Source organism: Halichoerus grypus, chromosome 1 (genome assembly GCF_964656455.1).
Source record: "Halichoerus grypus chromosome 1, mHalGry1.hap1.1, whole genome shotgun sequence".
Taxonomy (NCBI): domain Eukaryota; kingdom Metazoa; phylum Chordata; class Mammalia; order Carnivora; family Phocidae; genus Halichoerus; species Halichoerus grypus.
The window spans coordinates 209,174,658-209,189,577 of record NC_135712.1 but is presented as its reverse complement, the minus strand read 5'-3'; the positions used below and the strand labels follow the sequence as shown (position 1 = coordinate 209,189,577).

Below are 14,920 nucleotides of genomic sequence, written 5' to 3'. Positions count from 1 at the left end.
CACTCACTTGAACGTGAAGGCCTCGGGGAGGAGGTACACGCCATCACCCACTCGATACTGGATGCCGTTCTTGGTGGCCGAGCTGTAGAGAACCCGGGTGTCCAGGTCCTCAAGCTGTTCCAGGACCCTGGGAATTTCTTTTTGCCTCATTTCAGCCAGACGGGCACAGCTTACACAGAACCTGCAGGAGTGAAGGACAAAAACAAAAGGCCCTGAGCTGGTTGGTAGCGGCTGCAGCAACAACCACCAGTGGCCTAATCCAAAGACTCTGATGACCAACAGAAAATATTTGTAGATACTTGAAGGAAGCAGCTTTCCTGTAGTTTACACTTTGGAAAACACTTACTTGGGACCAAAGATATAACACAAGAAAATGACAAGTCAACTCCACTTTCGAGTATTTGATATAAAAACCCTAAGATGGGGCGCCTGGGTGGCTCAGTCGTTAAGCGTCTGCCTTCGGCTCAGGGCATGATCCCAGGGTCCTGGGATCGAGCCCCGCATCGGGCTCCCTGCTCAGCGGGAAGCCTGCTTCTCCCTCTCCCTCTCCCCCTGCTTGTGTTCCCTCTCTCACTGTCTCTCTGTCAGATAAATAAAACCTTTAAAAAAAAAAAAATTAAAAAAAATAATAAAAACCCTAAGACAAAACAAAACAAAAGCCCTAAGACAAACAGAATGTAGAATACGGTAACGAATACACCACAAGCAAAAATGCAGAGTGGCTCAGTCAGAACTCCATGTTGAAGGAGTCTCCTACCATTCTCTCTATAGGCTGAAAAGCTAGCTGGTAAAATCCATTATTTCTCATCAATAAGCCCATAAAGGAGAGCTAGACATGACCTTCACTGGAGATCAAGTCAAAAGGCAGCAGCAGGCCGACGGGAGAAACCCCAGAAGCGCGTAAGGCAGCCTCCCAGCCTTCACCCCATCAGCCTCGCTGCCGCGGGAGGGGCGCCAGTGCCACGCTGAGTCCAAACGGCGAGGTACAGAGGTTACAAAGGAAGGCACGGGGCACTGAACACCTAGAGAAAATTTTATAAAGCCTCCCTAAGAGCAGTCACTCACCAGTTAGAATAAAGCAGCATCAGAGGTAGCACTTATGAAAGAAAACCTCTAAGAAACACAAAGAAACACACAAGGTCTGTAGCACGAACGCCGAGAAGCACACAAAACACACATTCTGCTGCCGGACGGGAGAGCTGCTCACGAAGGGAACTCCGCGCCCGGGCCATCCATACACTTAAAGCAACTGTGACCAAGTCGGGCTGGTGTTTGATGAGCGGGGGAGAAAAACCCCGCCAGACAGCAGCACATGAGAGTCAGTGGCCGGCCCGCACTCACTTGTACTTGTTCTCCTCCGTTGGCTGGGTTTTCGGAGGGGACTCAAATCTCGCGTAGTCTTGATCATACCACAGCTGGTAGAAGTAGGTCTTTCCGTCATCCTCCGTTATCAGAGCCTCGGGATCCATGCCTCCCTGTGCGCACAAGGACCGGTGTCAGCCATGACCCCACGCAGGGAGGGCAGTGCACGCGAGGGGCGCTGGGCACTCACCTCCAAGGCCCAGTTCTCCGACGGAGCTTTATAGACGACCTTCACCTTGCTGTGGATGTACGAAAGCTGCATGTCCTCACATTCATCCACCAGGAACAGCTCCAAGGGGTCCGACGTGGCTCCGAGGACTGTGTCTGTCCCGGCGCAGAACCAGTGGGCATGAAACATCTGCCCATTGCTGCTGTCCTCCCACAGCGCAGTGACCCTGGAGTCCGAAGAAAGTCACTCACCTGACTGGCAAATCTGGACCGAATCTACTTAGGGCAACTTGTGTTTTCTTTTTGCAATTAGCCTAGCAAAGAGCCGCTGCTGCTCTCCGTACATAAGCATCTCCTAGTTGTCTAAGAGAATGTGTGCTGAAGTCAAGCAAAGGAAAAGATACAAACCTTGCTAAATATAGCGGTTTTGAGGAGTCATCTGGAATAACAGAGACACAGTCCCCCACTTCCAGGGTTTCTGAGTCGATGCAAACCTTCTTAAAGTAATTCTTCTTCCCATCAGTCTGAAAACAAGAGCTTCATTTCAGGTGAGGATGGGTTTGAAGGTCCAGTCTCTGCTTGACCTACCTGTTCCTATTACTTTGCATAAAAGCCTAATTCCTAATAATTTTGTTAAATCATGAGCCTCTACCAACCTGGCTACTACAGAAAACATCTACCTCCCTTAGCTGGAAATCTGCATGAAGAGCACTCACATTCCCTCCTCGTCAGCCCTGCCCTTCAGCGTCAGCAGCAAAGCAGATTCCAGCATTTGATTTTAACTAGCACCAGTCCCAACTCCTCGCACCAAGGTCCTAAGGCCACATCCCAGCCCCAACTCCTGTCAGCCACGAGGACCTACTTCTCCCACCAGGAAAGCTAGTTTCCCCCTAAGGGCCTCTGCCCTGCCTCTCCCCCACATCTTTGTGAGGCTGGTTCCTCGCCAACCTTCTGAGTCTCAGCTCAGAGGCTGCCTCCTCGGGAAGCCCCCAAGGCCCCAACCTCCCTCCAGCCCTGCACCCGCTGGACAGTCCATGTGCCTATTCTCCTGTCCTAGAGGATCAGCACCACAGCACAGAGGCTGAGCCACGTCCAGGCCTACAGCAGCATCTGGCAGGGGTAGGCCTCACGCTACAGAGCGGATCTTCGGCTTACAGACATCAAGGAAGCAGTGCTAAAGGAAAGGAAAGCTCTCCAGCTTTGGTAAAAGCTGTGCCTTAGATAGACAATAGACAATCACAGAACGACAGGGAGGCAATCTGCTAGTGTCGCAAAAACCCCCACGCCCAGGCCAGAGAGGGGGCAGTGATGGCTCTCTTTGAAACAAGCTTTGAAGGAGAACCAGCCTGACACTCCCAGGACAGTGTCAAATGCCCACTTTGGAATGTTCGGATCTTTGGGCACACAACAAAAACAAACAAACAACAACAACAAAAAACATTTCTGGTGCATGGCCAAGAGCCTTGGCCTCTCCCATGGGCCCTGCTCTTCTCAGGCAAACGAGCAGGTTTCTCCGCTCCAGGGCTCAGGCTGCTGAAGCGGTCTGGCAGTTATACAGAGGGGACAACTCTTTCCTCAGAGGTGCGACAATAAGAAGAGAAGCTTCTCCAGAATTACCTTAACAGCGTCTCCAACCCAAGAGATCCGATTCTTGTTCTGTTTCTTTTTCTTCCCCTGATGCATTTTTTTGGGTGATGGCATCTCCGGAATATTGTCATCGACTTCTTCATCGTCATCTGCCTCCTTCATGGCCATGTTGGGGCATCTATAAAGTCACTTGTTATAAGCAAATCCCCTTTCATAATAAAGTAAAACCTACTGGGGATGTTTTAGTCAGGTAACGGGGACAGGCCGGTGACAACGCTAGACAAGGGAAGGCTGCCTGCTCTGGATAGCTCAGCCCACCTGTCCTGTGCAAAGCTCATCTGCCACCAGCTGGCATTGTCCTCTGCTACAAGAACAGCGTCAGCCAAACCTACCTCCTCTCTTGGCAAGCCTGTTTGCTCCGTCCGCTACCACCAAACTTAACCATATCTTTACAGGCTTTACATTGTCCACATTCGGGCTGTTGACAAACCTAAAAAGTTTTAAGAAGCGAATGAAATGGCCATTAGTAACCATTGGTAACCATTTTTTCGGTGAATTACAATTTAAAAAAAATTGTATTTAGCCTCATTAGGTGAAGTATGAGAAGTAAGTTCAGAACAAGATCCCATTCACACCCTCCAGGTTAGCAAATTTAAAAAGCAGGGCATGTGTTGGGACGAGTGCAGAGAAATGAGAGCTCGCAAAGCTCAAAGGATAAGCCAGCACCACCACTTCGGAGTTTTCTAGACCAAAGTTAAACCTATAAAGCGCACCCAGCAATTCTGCTTCTACGTAGAGACGGTCACAAGAAACCTCATTCAAGGACACTGCCACAGCATTAAAACAGAGGGATAAGCTGGGATATTCATACAATGAAACACTATTAAATAATCAAAGTGAGTCAACTAGATCTAACTGCACCAACACATAAGAGGTGCAAATACCAGTTGTGTGTATTTAAGAAGCTCTGAAAACTGCATATACATGTGTTAAATGAAAAAAATAAAACCAAAAGAATGTTGAGAACATGTGAATTCCTGTTAATGAAACAAAAGAAAAACACAGTCCAGCAGGCAGTGTGAACACAGGTTCTAAAGGCAGCTGTGGTATTTTCGCATTTGAGTTTTTGTCCAAAATAAGTCAAATACAGGCGGACCTCAGTTCCAGGCCACCACAGTAACATGGGCCGAATGAAGTTTCTGGTTTCCCAGTGCAGATGAAAAGTTATGTTTACACTACACTATAGTCTATTAAATGTGTTATTAAATAGCTTTAGGTCTTGGGCACCTGGGTGGCTCAGTTAGTTAAGCGACTGCCTTCGGCTCAGGTCATGATCCTGGAGTCCCAGGATCGAGTCCTGCATCGGGCTCCCTGCTCGGCAGGGAGTCTGCTTCTCCCTCTGACCCTCTCCCCTCTCATGTGCTCTCATTCTGTGTCTTAAATAAATAAATAAAATCTTAAAAAAAAAATAAATAAATAAATAGCTTTAGGTCTTAAAAAAAAAAAGGATATTCTTTTAAAAATTATTTATTGCTAAATATATGCTAACCATCATCTGAACTTTCAGCAAACTACAGTCACTGGTCACAGATCACCACACATATGATGAATAAGTTTGAAATACTGCAAGAATTACCAAAATGTGACAGACTCAGAGTGAGAAAATGCTGTTGGAAAAATGGCACCAATAGACTTGCTCAACGCAGGGTTGCCAAAGAACTTCGATTTTTAAGAAACCAAACCCCCCAAAAACCAAAATTACACACAAAAAACCCCAAAATGCAGTACCCGTGACGTACAGTAGGACAAGGTATGCCTGTAGTAGATACCAAAACATCTCCGCTCTAGGTGACTGGATAAATTAATCCCCGAATCCTGACTGAAGTAAATATAAGAATTCAGAGGAGGAGAGGGCTTTTAAAAGGCCTCAAATCTATTTTGGATAGTCCCCACTTTCCTGGGAAAGTTACACTAGGAGACAAGAAGGCTCCGGGGAGGATGTCCTCCCCGTCAGAAGCGGCAGCAGCACCTCTGTGGGGTAACGCCTTCCTCTGCACTCACCCAGGCTGCGAGACACAGTGCGATCGGGACAGAGCAACGCCACCCAGGAGGCCAGCCTCTTTATGACAGCAGCATTAACAGCCAAGTGCCCAAGCACACCTCTTTGCACAGCTGTCCGGTCAATCTGTCTGTCCCATGAGGCATGCAATCCCCCCCAGGTAACTTTGTTTTCGGGGTGACATTTGAGCAGGGAGAGTCTCAAGTCAGAAGAAAGAAGTTCTTCAGATTACACAGGGAGCCCAGCCCAAGTGAGATTACCTCACAGACGCCACACCGCCGGCGTTTGAAGGCATTCTCCTTGTCTTCTTTGTCATCTTTCTCGATTTGCTCTGCGAAGAAAGTGTCAAAGATCTGGTAGACCAGCTTGGTAGTGGTGGCTTTAGTGGGGCCTTTGTCCTTCTCTTTGGCAGAATGCCCGATGGTCCGACGTCTTTCAGCTCGCCTGGGACAGAAGTTTCCATCGTGTCAGTGGGCTGGGGAGGAGCGCCCATGACACTACCTTCTCTGGTCTCATGTCTTCGGTTTTATTCCCGCTGCATCCTTACCTTTTTCCTAGGGTGACCCCAGCCAACTTGATCAGGTCTCTCATGCAAGGGGTCAGAAAGATGGGCTGCTCATCACTGTCCCCAGCCTCATCATAACTTTCTACTTGTTCTACCACAAACTGGGCATGTCGAAGGAGAGAATCCTCTGTGAATCGATTCAGGTTGAGCACAGAAGGAGGAACAGTGGTCTTTAAGAAAAACATCAGAAGTTTCTCTTAGGCTTAAGCAAAACTGTTCTAATAAAACTGAAAAATGGTTTCTCATTGAGATGTGAGTTTTCTAGCAACATCTATGCGGCATGTAAATAGGCATGAATCCCAGGTTACAAAGACCCTGAACCTCTCACCTCAATCTTATTGATCAAGTCTTCATAGGTTGAGTCTGGGTTGCTCTGCAGGAACTCAACCACGATCTTACTTATGTAGATCTTCTCCTGCATCACGCTAAACAGTGGTGCATACTCTGGGTTGGGATCCATCAGAATATATTCGGCAAAAGCTGAAGTAAACAAATTTTAAGAAGTGGTTTGAATCTAATGGCAACTATGATGGCCAAAGGGCAGGGATGAGTCTATGAAGACTATGGAATAGTCTAAGTCGTTCCATACGCAAAAGTCAACAAAATGCGAAGTACATTCAGAGTGAACTCGTTCAGAAGTGGTCTAAGACAGCTAGAGAACGGGGGTGCCTGGCTGGCTCACTCAGTAGAGCATACAACTCGATCTCAGGGTTATGAGTTCAAGCCCCACGTTGGGTGTAGAGATTCCTTAAATAATATCTTAGAGACAGCTAGAGAATAGGAGACTGGCCAAGTGGCCTTATTTTGGCTCATCTTTCTTTTTGGAATTCAGTCTGGGTTTGAGCTATAACAATAGGACCTGCTCTGTCTTCTAATTGGAGGGTCACTTCCAGAGCCAGCTGTAACTCCTAGAAAAGTCATCCTATTGGAACCCGACCTAGTTCCCACACAGTCACAAGTTAGTCACGTGCTGTTCATGTGAGCCTGAGGCATCCCACCAGAGCCCAACCAAGCCCCAGGGAGGACAGGAACGAAGGTCCCCTTCAGATCCCATTACAGTCCCCGACTGGCCACATACTTACAAGTGCTGAAGCCAATGAGCGCCTTTTCACCTCCATCAAAGCCAGTGATCCACCATTCGTTTATAGGGCCAAGATTTTTGCCATTAACACCACCTAAGAGAAGAAAAAGAAAGTTTCCTGAAAAGAAATGAACTAAGAGCTAGGACTCCCATCAAACCCCAGAAGGGTCAGTGGCACTGAGTGCCCCCGAGCTGACTGCTCTCATCAGCCAAAGCGGGCAGCCCACAGAGCCAGCGAGTGTGCTAACAGCTGTCCACAGCACGTCTTAAGTCCCAACCCGAAGAAGAGTAGTTGCAGCTGCGTACTGCTTTGGAGGTGAGCTTTGTTTTTAAGATCTCTGTCCCACACAGAACCTGGAGCGTCCCACTTACCTTCAAGAGATGGGTCATCATCATATATTGGCTTTGCATAACCGGAGAAGAAGAGTTCAACGTTCTTCTCAATGAGGCCGGTGTCGATCGGGCACAGGTGACCACGCTTACAGTACACGCTAGACAGGCAACAGAGAGCCGTTACCAGCCGACCGCTGAAGGCAGTAGCGGTGCAGAGCTCCGTTCAGACACGAGGTGACAGGCCCAGGTGCAAGTCCTAGACTCCTACCTTTCCGGTTGCCAGAACACTAGATCAGCACAGTGTCCCCACCCCAACAGTTCTACCCGACTCTCCCACCTGTGCATCAAGAGGACCTTGGTGTCTGCAGATCTAGATGTCTACAAGGGTGACACCAGGAGAGTGGTGAGTCTTACAGCAGGAGGACAGGAAACCTCGTAAGGGAGCAGTCACTACCTCTTCCCTTGGCATATCGCCAACGGAGAAACACTGGCTTCTCAGACCTGTTCCACCCAGAGTCGTGCAACCATCGCCTCCATCTAGCTCCAAAACGTTTTCACTGCCCGAGAAAAACCCCTCTGGTAAGCAGACACTGCTGCCTATTCTGTCCCTGCCCCTGGCAACTCCCCACTCTGTTTCTCTGCATTTACCTATTCACGCTATTTCATACATGGTTACGTGTTACAGGAGTTTCACCTCAAAAAAAAAAAAAAAAGGCGTAATAAAGCATACTATATAATAACATGAAAGTAGTACAAAGAGGGGTGCCTGGGTGGCTCAGTGTTGGGCGTCTGCCTCTCCCTCTCCCACTCCCCCTGCTTGTGTTCCCTCTCTCACTGTGTCTCTCTCTGTCAAATAAAATCTTTAAAAAAAAAAAAAAGGGGGGCGCCTGGGTGGCTCAGTCGTTAAGTGTCTGCCTTCGGCTCAGGTCATCATCCTGGGGTCCTGGGATTGAGCCCCGCATCGGGCTCCGTGCTCCACGGGAAACCTGCTTCTCCCTCTCCCACTCCCCCTGCTTGTGTTCCCTCTCTCACTGTGTCTCTCTCTAATAAATAAATAAAATCTTTAAAGAAAAAAAAAAAAAAGAAAGTAGTACAAAGATATGGGAAGGACAGACTTCTGCCTCATTCGGAGGGTTAAATCTCAAGCTTGAAGGCATCCACAGTCCTACCACCCAAATGCCAAACTTCAGAACATGAAATCAGAGAGAGTGTGTGTGTGTGGGGGGGGGGGGTCCTTTCTGCTCAGGCCAGCCTCAAAGACTACTTTCTGCACCAGAGGTACCATCTCATCCCTCCAAGGCCCAGGCAGGCCACACAAAATCTGCAGCTCTCGAGAACACCACCCTCCACCATGATCCCATAGCCTAGGCCCTTAGAAGCCAGAAATCCTCATCCTGAAATCTCACAGAACTTAATGAAAACATGAATACCTTGAGTTAAACTCCCCTACTACGTGCCAGTCATGATAGACATGGGTCATACATACTCTGCCCTCAGGACTTAAGCCCAGTGGGCTACATGGACACTTACCAAGGGAAAACAGGATACTGTGGACCTACAGAAGAGGAAGAAATAGTGCCCAGCCCGACAAGCTGTCCATAAGCCCTCTTGGTAAGCGTGATATCAGGGAGAAGTTCTAAGTTCCAGGCAGGGGCAGGACTCACTAGTTCATAGTATGGACCCTGCCCTGGACTTGTTTCCGCTTGCCACTTTCAGCCCAAGTACCAGAGGTCGGCAGAGTCCCTAAATAACTCAGGCAGTCTGGCTCCAATGGCCCGAGGCTAAGAAGCACATTATGCCTGGGAAGTGTGTGTTTAGTGCCACCACCCCACCGTACAGGAAGGAGTCTACAGCAGATCCCTCTCAAGGAGGGAGCCAAGAGACCCCAAGCTCTGACATTCCTGACTACAGCAGCCCTGGCTCCAGCTCCTGATCCTCGGTCCTGAGAGACACAACAGGGAGACATGAGCATCAGCTGTATCAACACAGCATGTTTCACCGGCAGAGTTGAGGGCCAGGCCTTGAGGATCACTGGTAGGTGGACAGCATCCTGACACAGATCAGGATCCTGATCATGTTGGAGAGGAAGATACAGCCAACCACCGACCACAGGAAGCATGAAATGTGCTGCAGAAGAAACCTACTGGGGATCTTGTCTGAGGGCAAGAGAACCCCTAACCTGCTATGGGGCAGGGGTGTCATGGAAGTGATGCCGACCTGAGGCTAACAGGTGTGATGGAAGCAATCCACCCCCACCATTCTCCACAGGAAGGGGAAAAGCACCTGCCAAGGCCTGAAAGAAACTGGGCTAGTCCTGGATTCAAGCCATTTCCCACAAAGTGAAGCCTCAGAGTAACTGCAGCCCCAGCGAGAAGGAGCTGAATGGAACAGAGGGTGCTGAAGAACATGGAGACTCTGCGTACTCAAAGGTTTGTTTGAACCTTGCCAAAGGCACAGTCCAGATGCCAAGACCTTCACTCAGAAAGCTCAGGGGTCAGGGGTGCCTGGGTGGCTCAGTCGCTGAGCGTCTGCCTTCGGCTCAGGTCATGATCCCAGGGTCCTGGGATCGAGCCCCGCATCGGGCTCCCTGCTCTGCGGGAAGCCTGCTTCTCCCTCTCCCACTCCCCCTGCTTGTGTTCCCTCTCTCACTATCTCTCTCTCTGTCAAATAAATAAATAAAATCTTAAAAAAAAAAAAAAGAAAGAAAGAGAGTTCAGGGGTCATTGCCACAGCCTGCAAAGCCCTGCAGGATCTAGTCCCCTCCCTGACCCCCTGCCCCCTCAACTCCAACCACAGCAGCTTCATCACTGAGTCTTCCAGAGCCAACAGGAGTCCACCTCGGAGTCTCTGTACCTGCTGTTCCCTCCACCTGGGCGGGGGGGGGGGGGGGGGGTAGGGCGGGGGGACGTCTTTCCCTAGCTATCCCCTTAGCTTGTTCTCTATGTCACTAAGGGCTCTGCTCAAGTCACATACCCTCCATTCCAAAAACATTCTTTCTCCCACCCCCTCTCTGCTCACCATGCTTTTCACATCTGTCGTAGCTGTTACTACCTGACAGGCATAACTGTTTCTGCCTCCATGAAAGCAGGGACCTGCTGTGCTCCATCCCTAACACCTAGATCAGTACCTAGCACATGGCTGGCCCTCATTTGAATGAGCTTCAGGATATGTATAGACTAAAGATTAAACACATATAGTTTTGACAAACCACACAGCAAATTCTACTATACTCCTACTATCTTTGTGGTTCTTATCCATGAAGTGTTAGCAACTTAAGAAATGTTACAGGTAGGTGCTAAAGAACTTCACTAGGATGGGGGAAGGGGAAAAAACAAACAAAAACAAAACAAGCAACTTCACTAGGATCTTAAGAATTTCAGCATCTTCAGGGAAGTGCTGTATTACAAAAGAGCAGAAGCATATCCATTACCTGAAGCAGGTCAATTTGTGTTGGGGAAGAGCCTCATAACTCTCAAAGCCAGACTCATTGGCATCGAAGATGGAGAGTTTCTCACTTGTCAACAACTGTGGCTCATCCACCTGAGAGACATCGGACCATTAGGCAGCAGCAGAGACAGGGACTGGAAGGCTGGGAGCAGAGCCGGAACTTACTGCGTCAGGAGGATGCTGTTCATACTTTAGTTCGGCATCTTCCAGGTACTGTCCACACTGCACACACCTCAGAGGATTGGTCTGGGGGCATGAACACAAACAGTGCTCAGAGGGCCAGCCCTGGGCAACCCCACTGGTGCCGCAGCACCGGGTTTACCCCCAGCTATAGGTTTACCTTGGAGGACATGACTGTTTTGTTTCGAGCCATTTTTTTCTCAGTTCTGAGAATAAAGCACAAGATGGTTTGGTTTTTTTAATCCTATCAGAACATGTAAGAATCTACCAAAGCTACACCCTATCTACCAACACAGATGAGCATCAGCTGCTGCCTCAGGGGCAAGGGGCTGGGTCCACTCCCCACCCTTACCACACAGAGGGCCCCTGCCTCACGCAGAATTGGAATGTTTTGATCCTGAGCTCACAGACCCAATCAGATACAAAGCTAAGCTAAGGCTGCTCTAAATTCACTAAAAACCTCTTTTTCTTTCTAGAACAAGAATTTTAATGTGACCTGCTTTTACCAAGACAAAAATAAGTTCTTACGGTTCTTTGGATGTAGTTTTGCGTCTCTTCTCTTCCTAAACAGAGACAATGAAAGAGGAGTGAAGAGTACAAAAGTATTTTATATCTTAATAATGCTTCAGAATTTTATATACATGGTTATCACAAAACCTAGTCAGAGGCAGGGAAGAAGGCAGTCAAAGGACCCAGTGAGACCCCAGCCATCTGCGGTGTATAAAGTCTTATATTCAAAATTCCTATAATGAAAGCCTTCCTTAACAGACTCCTAACAGAAACCGTTTTGTTTTGTTTTTTATTTTAAAGATTTGACAGAGAGTACACAAGTGAGCACGCAAAAGCAAGGGGAGCAAGGGAGGAAGAAGCAGGCTCCCCGCAGAGCAGGGAGCCCAATGTGGGGCTCGATCCCAGGACCCTGAGATCACAGCCCGAGCCAAAGGCAGTCAGTCGGTTAAGCATCTACCTTTGGCTCAGGTCATGATCTCAGGGTCCTGGGATCAAGCTCCATGTTGGGCTCCTTGCTCAGCAGGAAGTCTGCTTCTCCCTTTCCCTCTGCCCCTCCCACCGGCTTGTGCTCGCTCTCTCAAAATCTTTTTCAAAAAAAAATTAAAATTAAAATGCTTAGCTTTCTTGTACAAGCAGTACCTCATAAGTCAACAACTGATGAGGGGTGCTATGAAATGAATTAAGTCTCCCCAAATTTCAAGCTGAAGCCCTAACCCAGAATGTGGCTGTATTTGGAGAGGAGGCTTTTAAAGGAGGTGACCGAGGTTAAAAGGGTGGTCATAAGCGTGGGCCTTAATCCAATAGGACTGTGTCCTTATAAGAGACACCAGGCACACACTCTCCCTCCACGCTCGCACAGGGAAGAGCCTGTGAGGACATGGTGAGAAGGCAGCCATCGGCAAGCCAGGAAGAAAGGCCTCACCAGAAACTAACCCTGCTGGCACTTTCATCTTGGACTTTGAGTCTCCAGAACTATGAAAATAAACATCTGTTGTTTAAACCACCCAGACTATGGTATTATATTAGTCTGTTTGGGCCACCATAAAGAAAGGGGAAACTTCTTTCTAGAATTATTTTGGGTAAATGAAGGAATGAGAGAACTGGACTATCGCCACTTTGCAACTCCCAGTGATACAGACTTAAGCAATAACTGCTAAAAACCTTAAATGAAAAGCTGAGAGGGACTTTATAAAGGATGGATCGGGCGACAACACTTCGGCCCAGTGATCAGTCTTAAAACCATAAATAGACAACCGTGCCCTCTGGTATGATGCAACAGGAAGCACCTGGCAACACCTCAGCAGTCCACGGGAAACAGGGGACCGGCTTCTGGATAAGCCCCAGACCTAACCATCAGTCTGTAGGAGACAGGGCTGGAGGGAGATGCTTAACAAAAGAGGGGTGCGAACAACAAAAAAACCAAAACCCAGAAACTGTACAGGTAAGCTAGTTCCCTCCATAAACTACAAGAGGAAGGGGCACAGCTCTGGATGAGACAGGACAAATACCAACCAAATTCACTGTACAGACCTCATTTGAGTCCTGATTCAGTCTCCACTGTCTTTTATAGGCAGGGAAATTTGAACAGACTAGACCTGGACATTGTGTTAATGGTGGTCTTGTGGTGATATTTAAGAACAGTCCTTTCCTCTTACAGGTAGTTCTTCTGTAAGTATTTCAGTAATACATCTGGGATTTGTTCAGCATCATCCAGGGGCGAGGGAGGCTGGGAGATTGGGGAGGAATGGACTGAAACACTGGACTATGAGCTGAGAGCCGTTGCAGGTGGATGAGAACACAAGGGGTTGCTACCTTATTCTGCCTACTTTGGGGTATGCGTGAATGCTTCCATAATAAAAAGTTACCTTCAAAAAAAAAAAAAAATCACTTTGGGATGTAGGAAATACAGCAGGATTGAAAAATAAGAGCTTACCTTTTCATCCTCATCTTTTTCCTCAGAAACTTGTGGTTTTACTCTTTCAGGTTCTTTCTCTTCAGGTCTCCGTTTGGCAGCTCTATTAGGTAAATAAATATATGCCAAATATTTGCTCAGAATAACCATATTGCCAACTCGTATCGAAAATAACAAATATGGGGAACCTGGGTGGCTTAGTCAGTTAAGCGTCTGCCTTCAGCTCAAATCAAGATCCCAGGGTCCTGGGATCAAGCCCCGCATCGGGCTCCTTGCTTAGTGGGGAGCCTGCTTCTCCCTCTGCCCTCCCCCCCCACTCGTGTTCTCTCTCTCTCTCTCTCTCATTCTCTCTAATAAAATCTTAAAACAAAAACAAAAAAACCCCACAGATTAATGCCTCCCTATTGAAAAGCAAAATATTCAGAATATCTGGGCAACAGATTCTTTCTTCCCATTCAATAAAGAAAGCCCCTTGTGATGGTGGCCCTAAAAGGAGCATCGATAAGTTGTAACCCCAAGAGAAGGCCCCCAGAAGCCCCCTGTGACCCCTCCGATGCAGGCCACATGAGAAACGCTGGAAGCTAAGAGACACATGAGATTGTGCAGGGGATGGGACGGCTACCCAAGTGGCAGAGGGTAAGGAGTAAGGATGAGGCCCAGTTTAATTTCTTATCCAACCCTGCCCGAAAGGATCCAATCTTCCAAGAATATCAGCAGCTCCCTGTAAACCTCTACATCATCACAGATCTCTAGAACAATAATTTCAATAATGAAAATTTCACAAAGCACAGCACAAAGGCACAAGCATTTCAACCACTTACAGATCTTTGGGTTGACTTCTGGGTCTCTTTTCATCCTAAGAGGGTGAAGCAGGGGAGGAGAGAGAAAGAGGGGAAAAGTTAGTTTCTGAGAAAAGAGCAAGACCAAACTGAAAGTATCAGTTAACGATCGAAGCGCTGTGGAACTGGAGAACAGGAAAAGTCCGCACGGATCTACAGACTAGTGATGAGACTTCCAATTTTTAACTCCATTCCCTACCCCCTCCAAACAAGAGTTGACCAGGAGTTGGCAAATGGTTTCTATCAAGAGTCAGAAAACAAACATTTTCAGATTTTGTAAGCCCCACGGTCTGTGTTGCAACTACTCAACCCCGTCATTATAGCATAAAAGCAACCAGAGACAATACAGAAGTGAAAAGGCACGGCTGTGTTCCAACAGAACTTTATAAAAAGGAGCAGAGGGCCAGCTTGGGGCCATCATTAGCCAACCCAGTCCCAGGAAAGCTCATCGTAAAAGGGAATATTACAGCCATTTAGCTTTTGTTGGCCAGAACGCCGGCAGTTCCAGCTCTCATCTGGTCAGAAGTGAAGAGGTCATACAGACAGGCATCAGGACAGCAGGAAAAAAAACAAGGACAAAACTTGGCAATCCAATATGGGGGGAAAAATCAATTAAAAGAATTCCCAACAGTCACCAACTCCTTGTTATATACAATCTAGCACCTTCTGAACTTACATACATACAAAAAAAAAAAAAAACCCTCTGAAATTTATTGAGCTCATTTTCATAGAGTAACAAGTCTATTAGTGGATTTATTAAAATAGAAAAGCTAACAATATTAGAAAGGGTCAAATGTGGGACCCCTCCATCCCTTTCTACCATGAAGCAAAAGCTCCTGCCAGTTTCTGTCTGCGGGGGAGGAGTGCTCCGACACCA

The 14,920-nt window shown here is 47.8% G+C and overlaps 1 protein-coding gene across 3 annotated transcripts in view; it reads right to left on the bottom strand.

Moving 5' to 3' along the window:
* Positions 1 to 14,920, bottom strand: part of DNMT1 (DNA methyltransferase 1) — a 44,602-nt gene that overhangs the window by 10,623 nt on the left and 19,059 nt on the right. For all 3 annotated transcript variants that reach the window (XM_036119616.2, XM_036119617.2, XM_036119619.2), the window contains 17 exons: positions 14,026 to 14,060; positions 13,226 to 13,307; positions 11,311 to 11,345; positions 10,943 to 10,988; positions 10,768 to 10,848; positions 10,586 to 10,695; positions 7,195 to 7,313; positions 6,824 to 6,916; positions 6,070 to 6,221; positions 5,724 to 5,911; positions 5,437 to 5,620; positions 3,510 to 3,607; positions 3,148 to 3,295; positions 1,939 to 2,054; positions 1,553 to 1,757; positions 1,342 to 1,475; positions 8 to 181 (listed from right to left, as the gene is read on the bottom strand). In XM_036119616.2, coding sequence (XP_035975509.1) covers positions 8 to 181; positions 1,342 to 1,475; positions 1,553 to 1,757; positions 1,939 to 2,054; positions 3,148 to 3,295; positions 3,510 to 3,607; positions 5,437 to 5,620; positions 5,724 to 5,911; positions 6,070 to 6,221; positions 6,824 to 6,916; positions 7,195 to 7,313; positions 10,586 to 10,695; positions 10,768 to 10,848; positions 10,943 to 10,988; positions 11,311 to 11,345; positions 13,226 to 13,307; positions 14,026 to 14,060 — 2,000 coding nt within the window. The remainder of the gene's footprint in view (positions 1 to 7; positions 182 to 1,341; positions 1,476 to 1,552; positions 1,758 to 1,938; positions 2,055 to 3,147; positions 3,296 to 3,509; positions 3,608 to 5,436; positions 5,621 to 5,723; positions 5,912 to 6,069; positions 6,222 to 6,823; positions 6,917 to 7,194; positions 7,314 to 10,585; positions 10,696 to 10,767; positions 10,849 to 10,942; positions 10,989 to 11,310; positions 11,346 to 13,225; positions 13,308 to 14,025; positions 14,061 to 14,920) is intronic.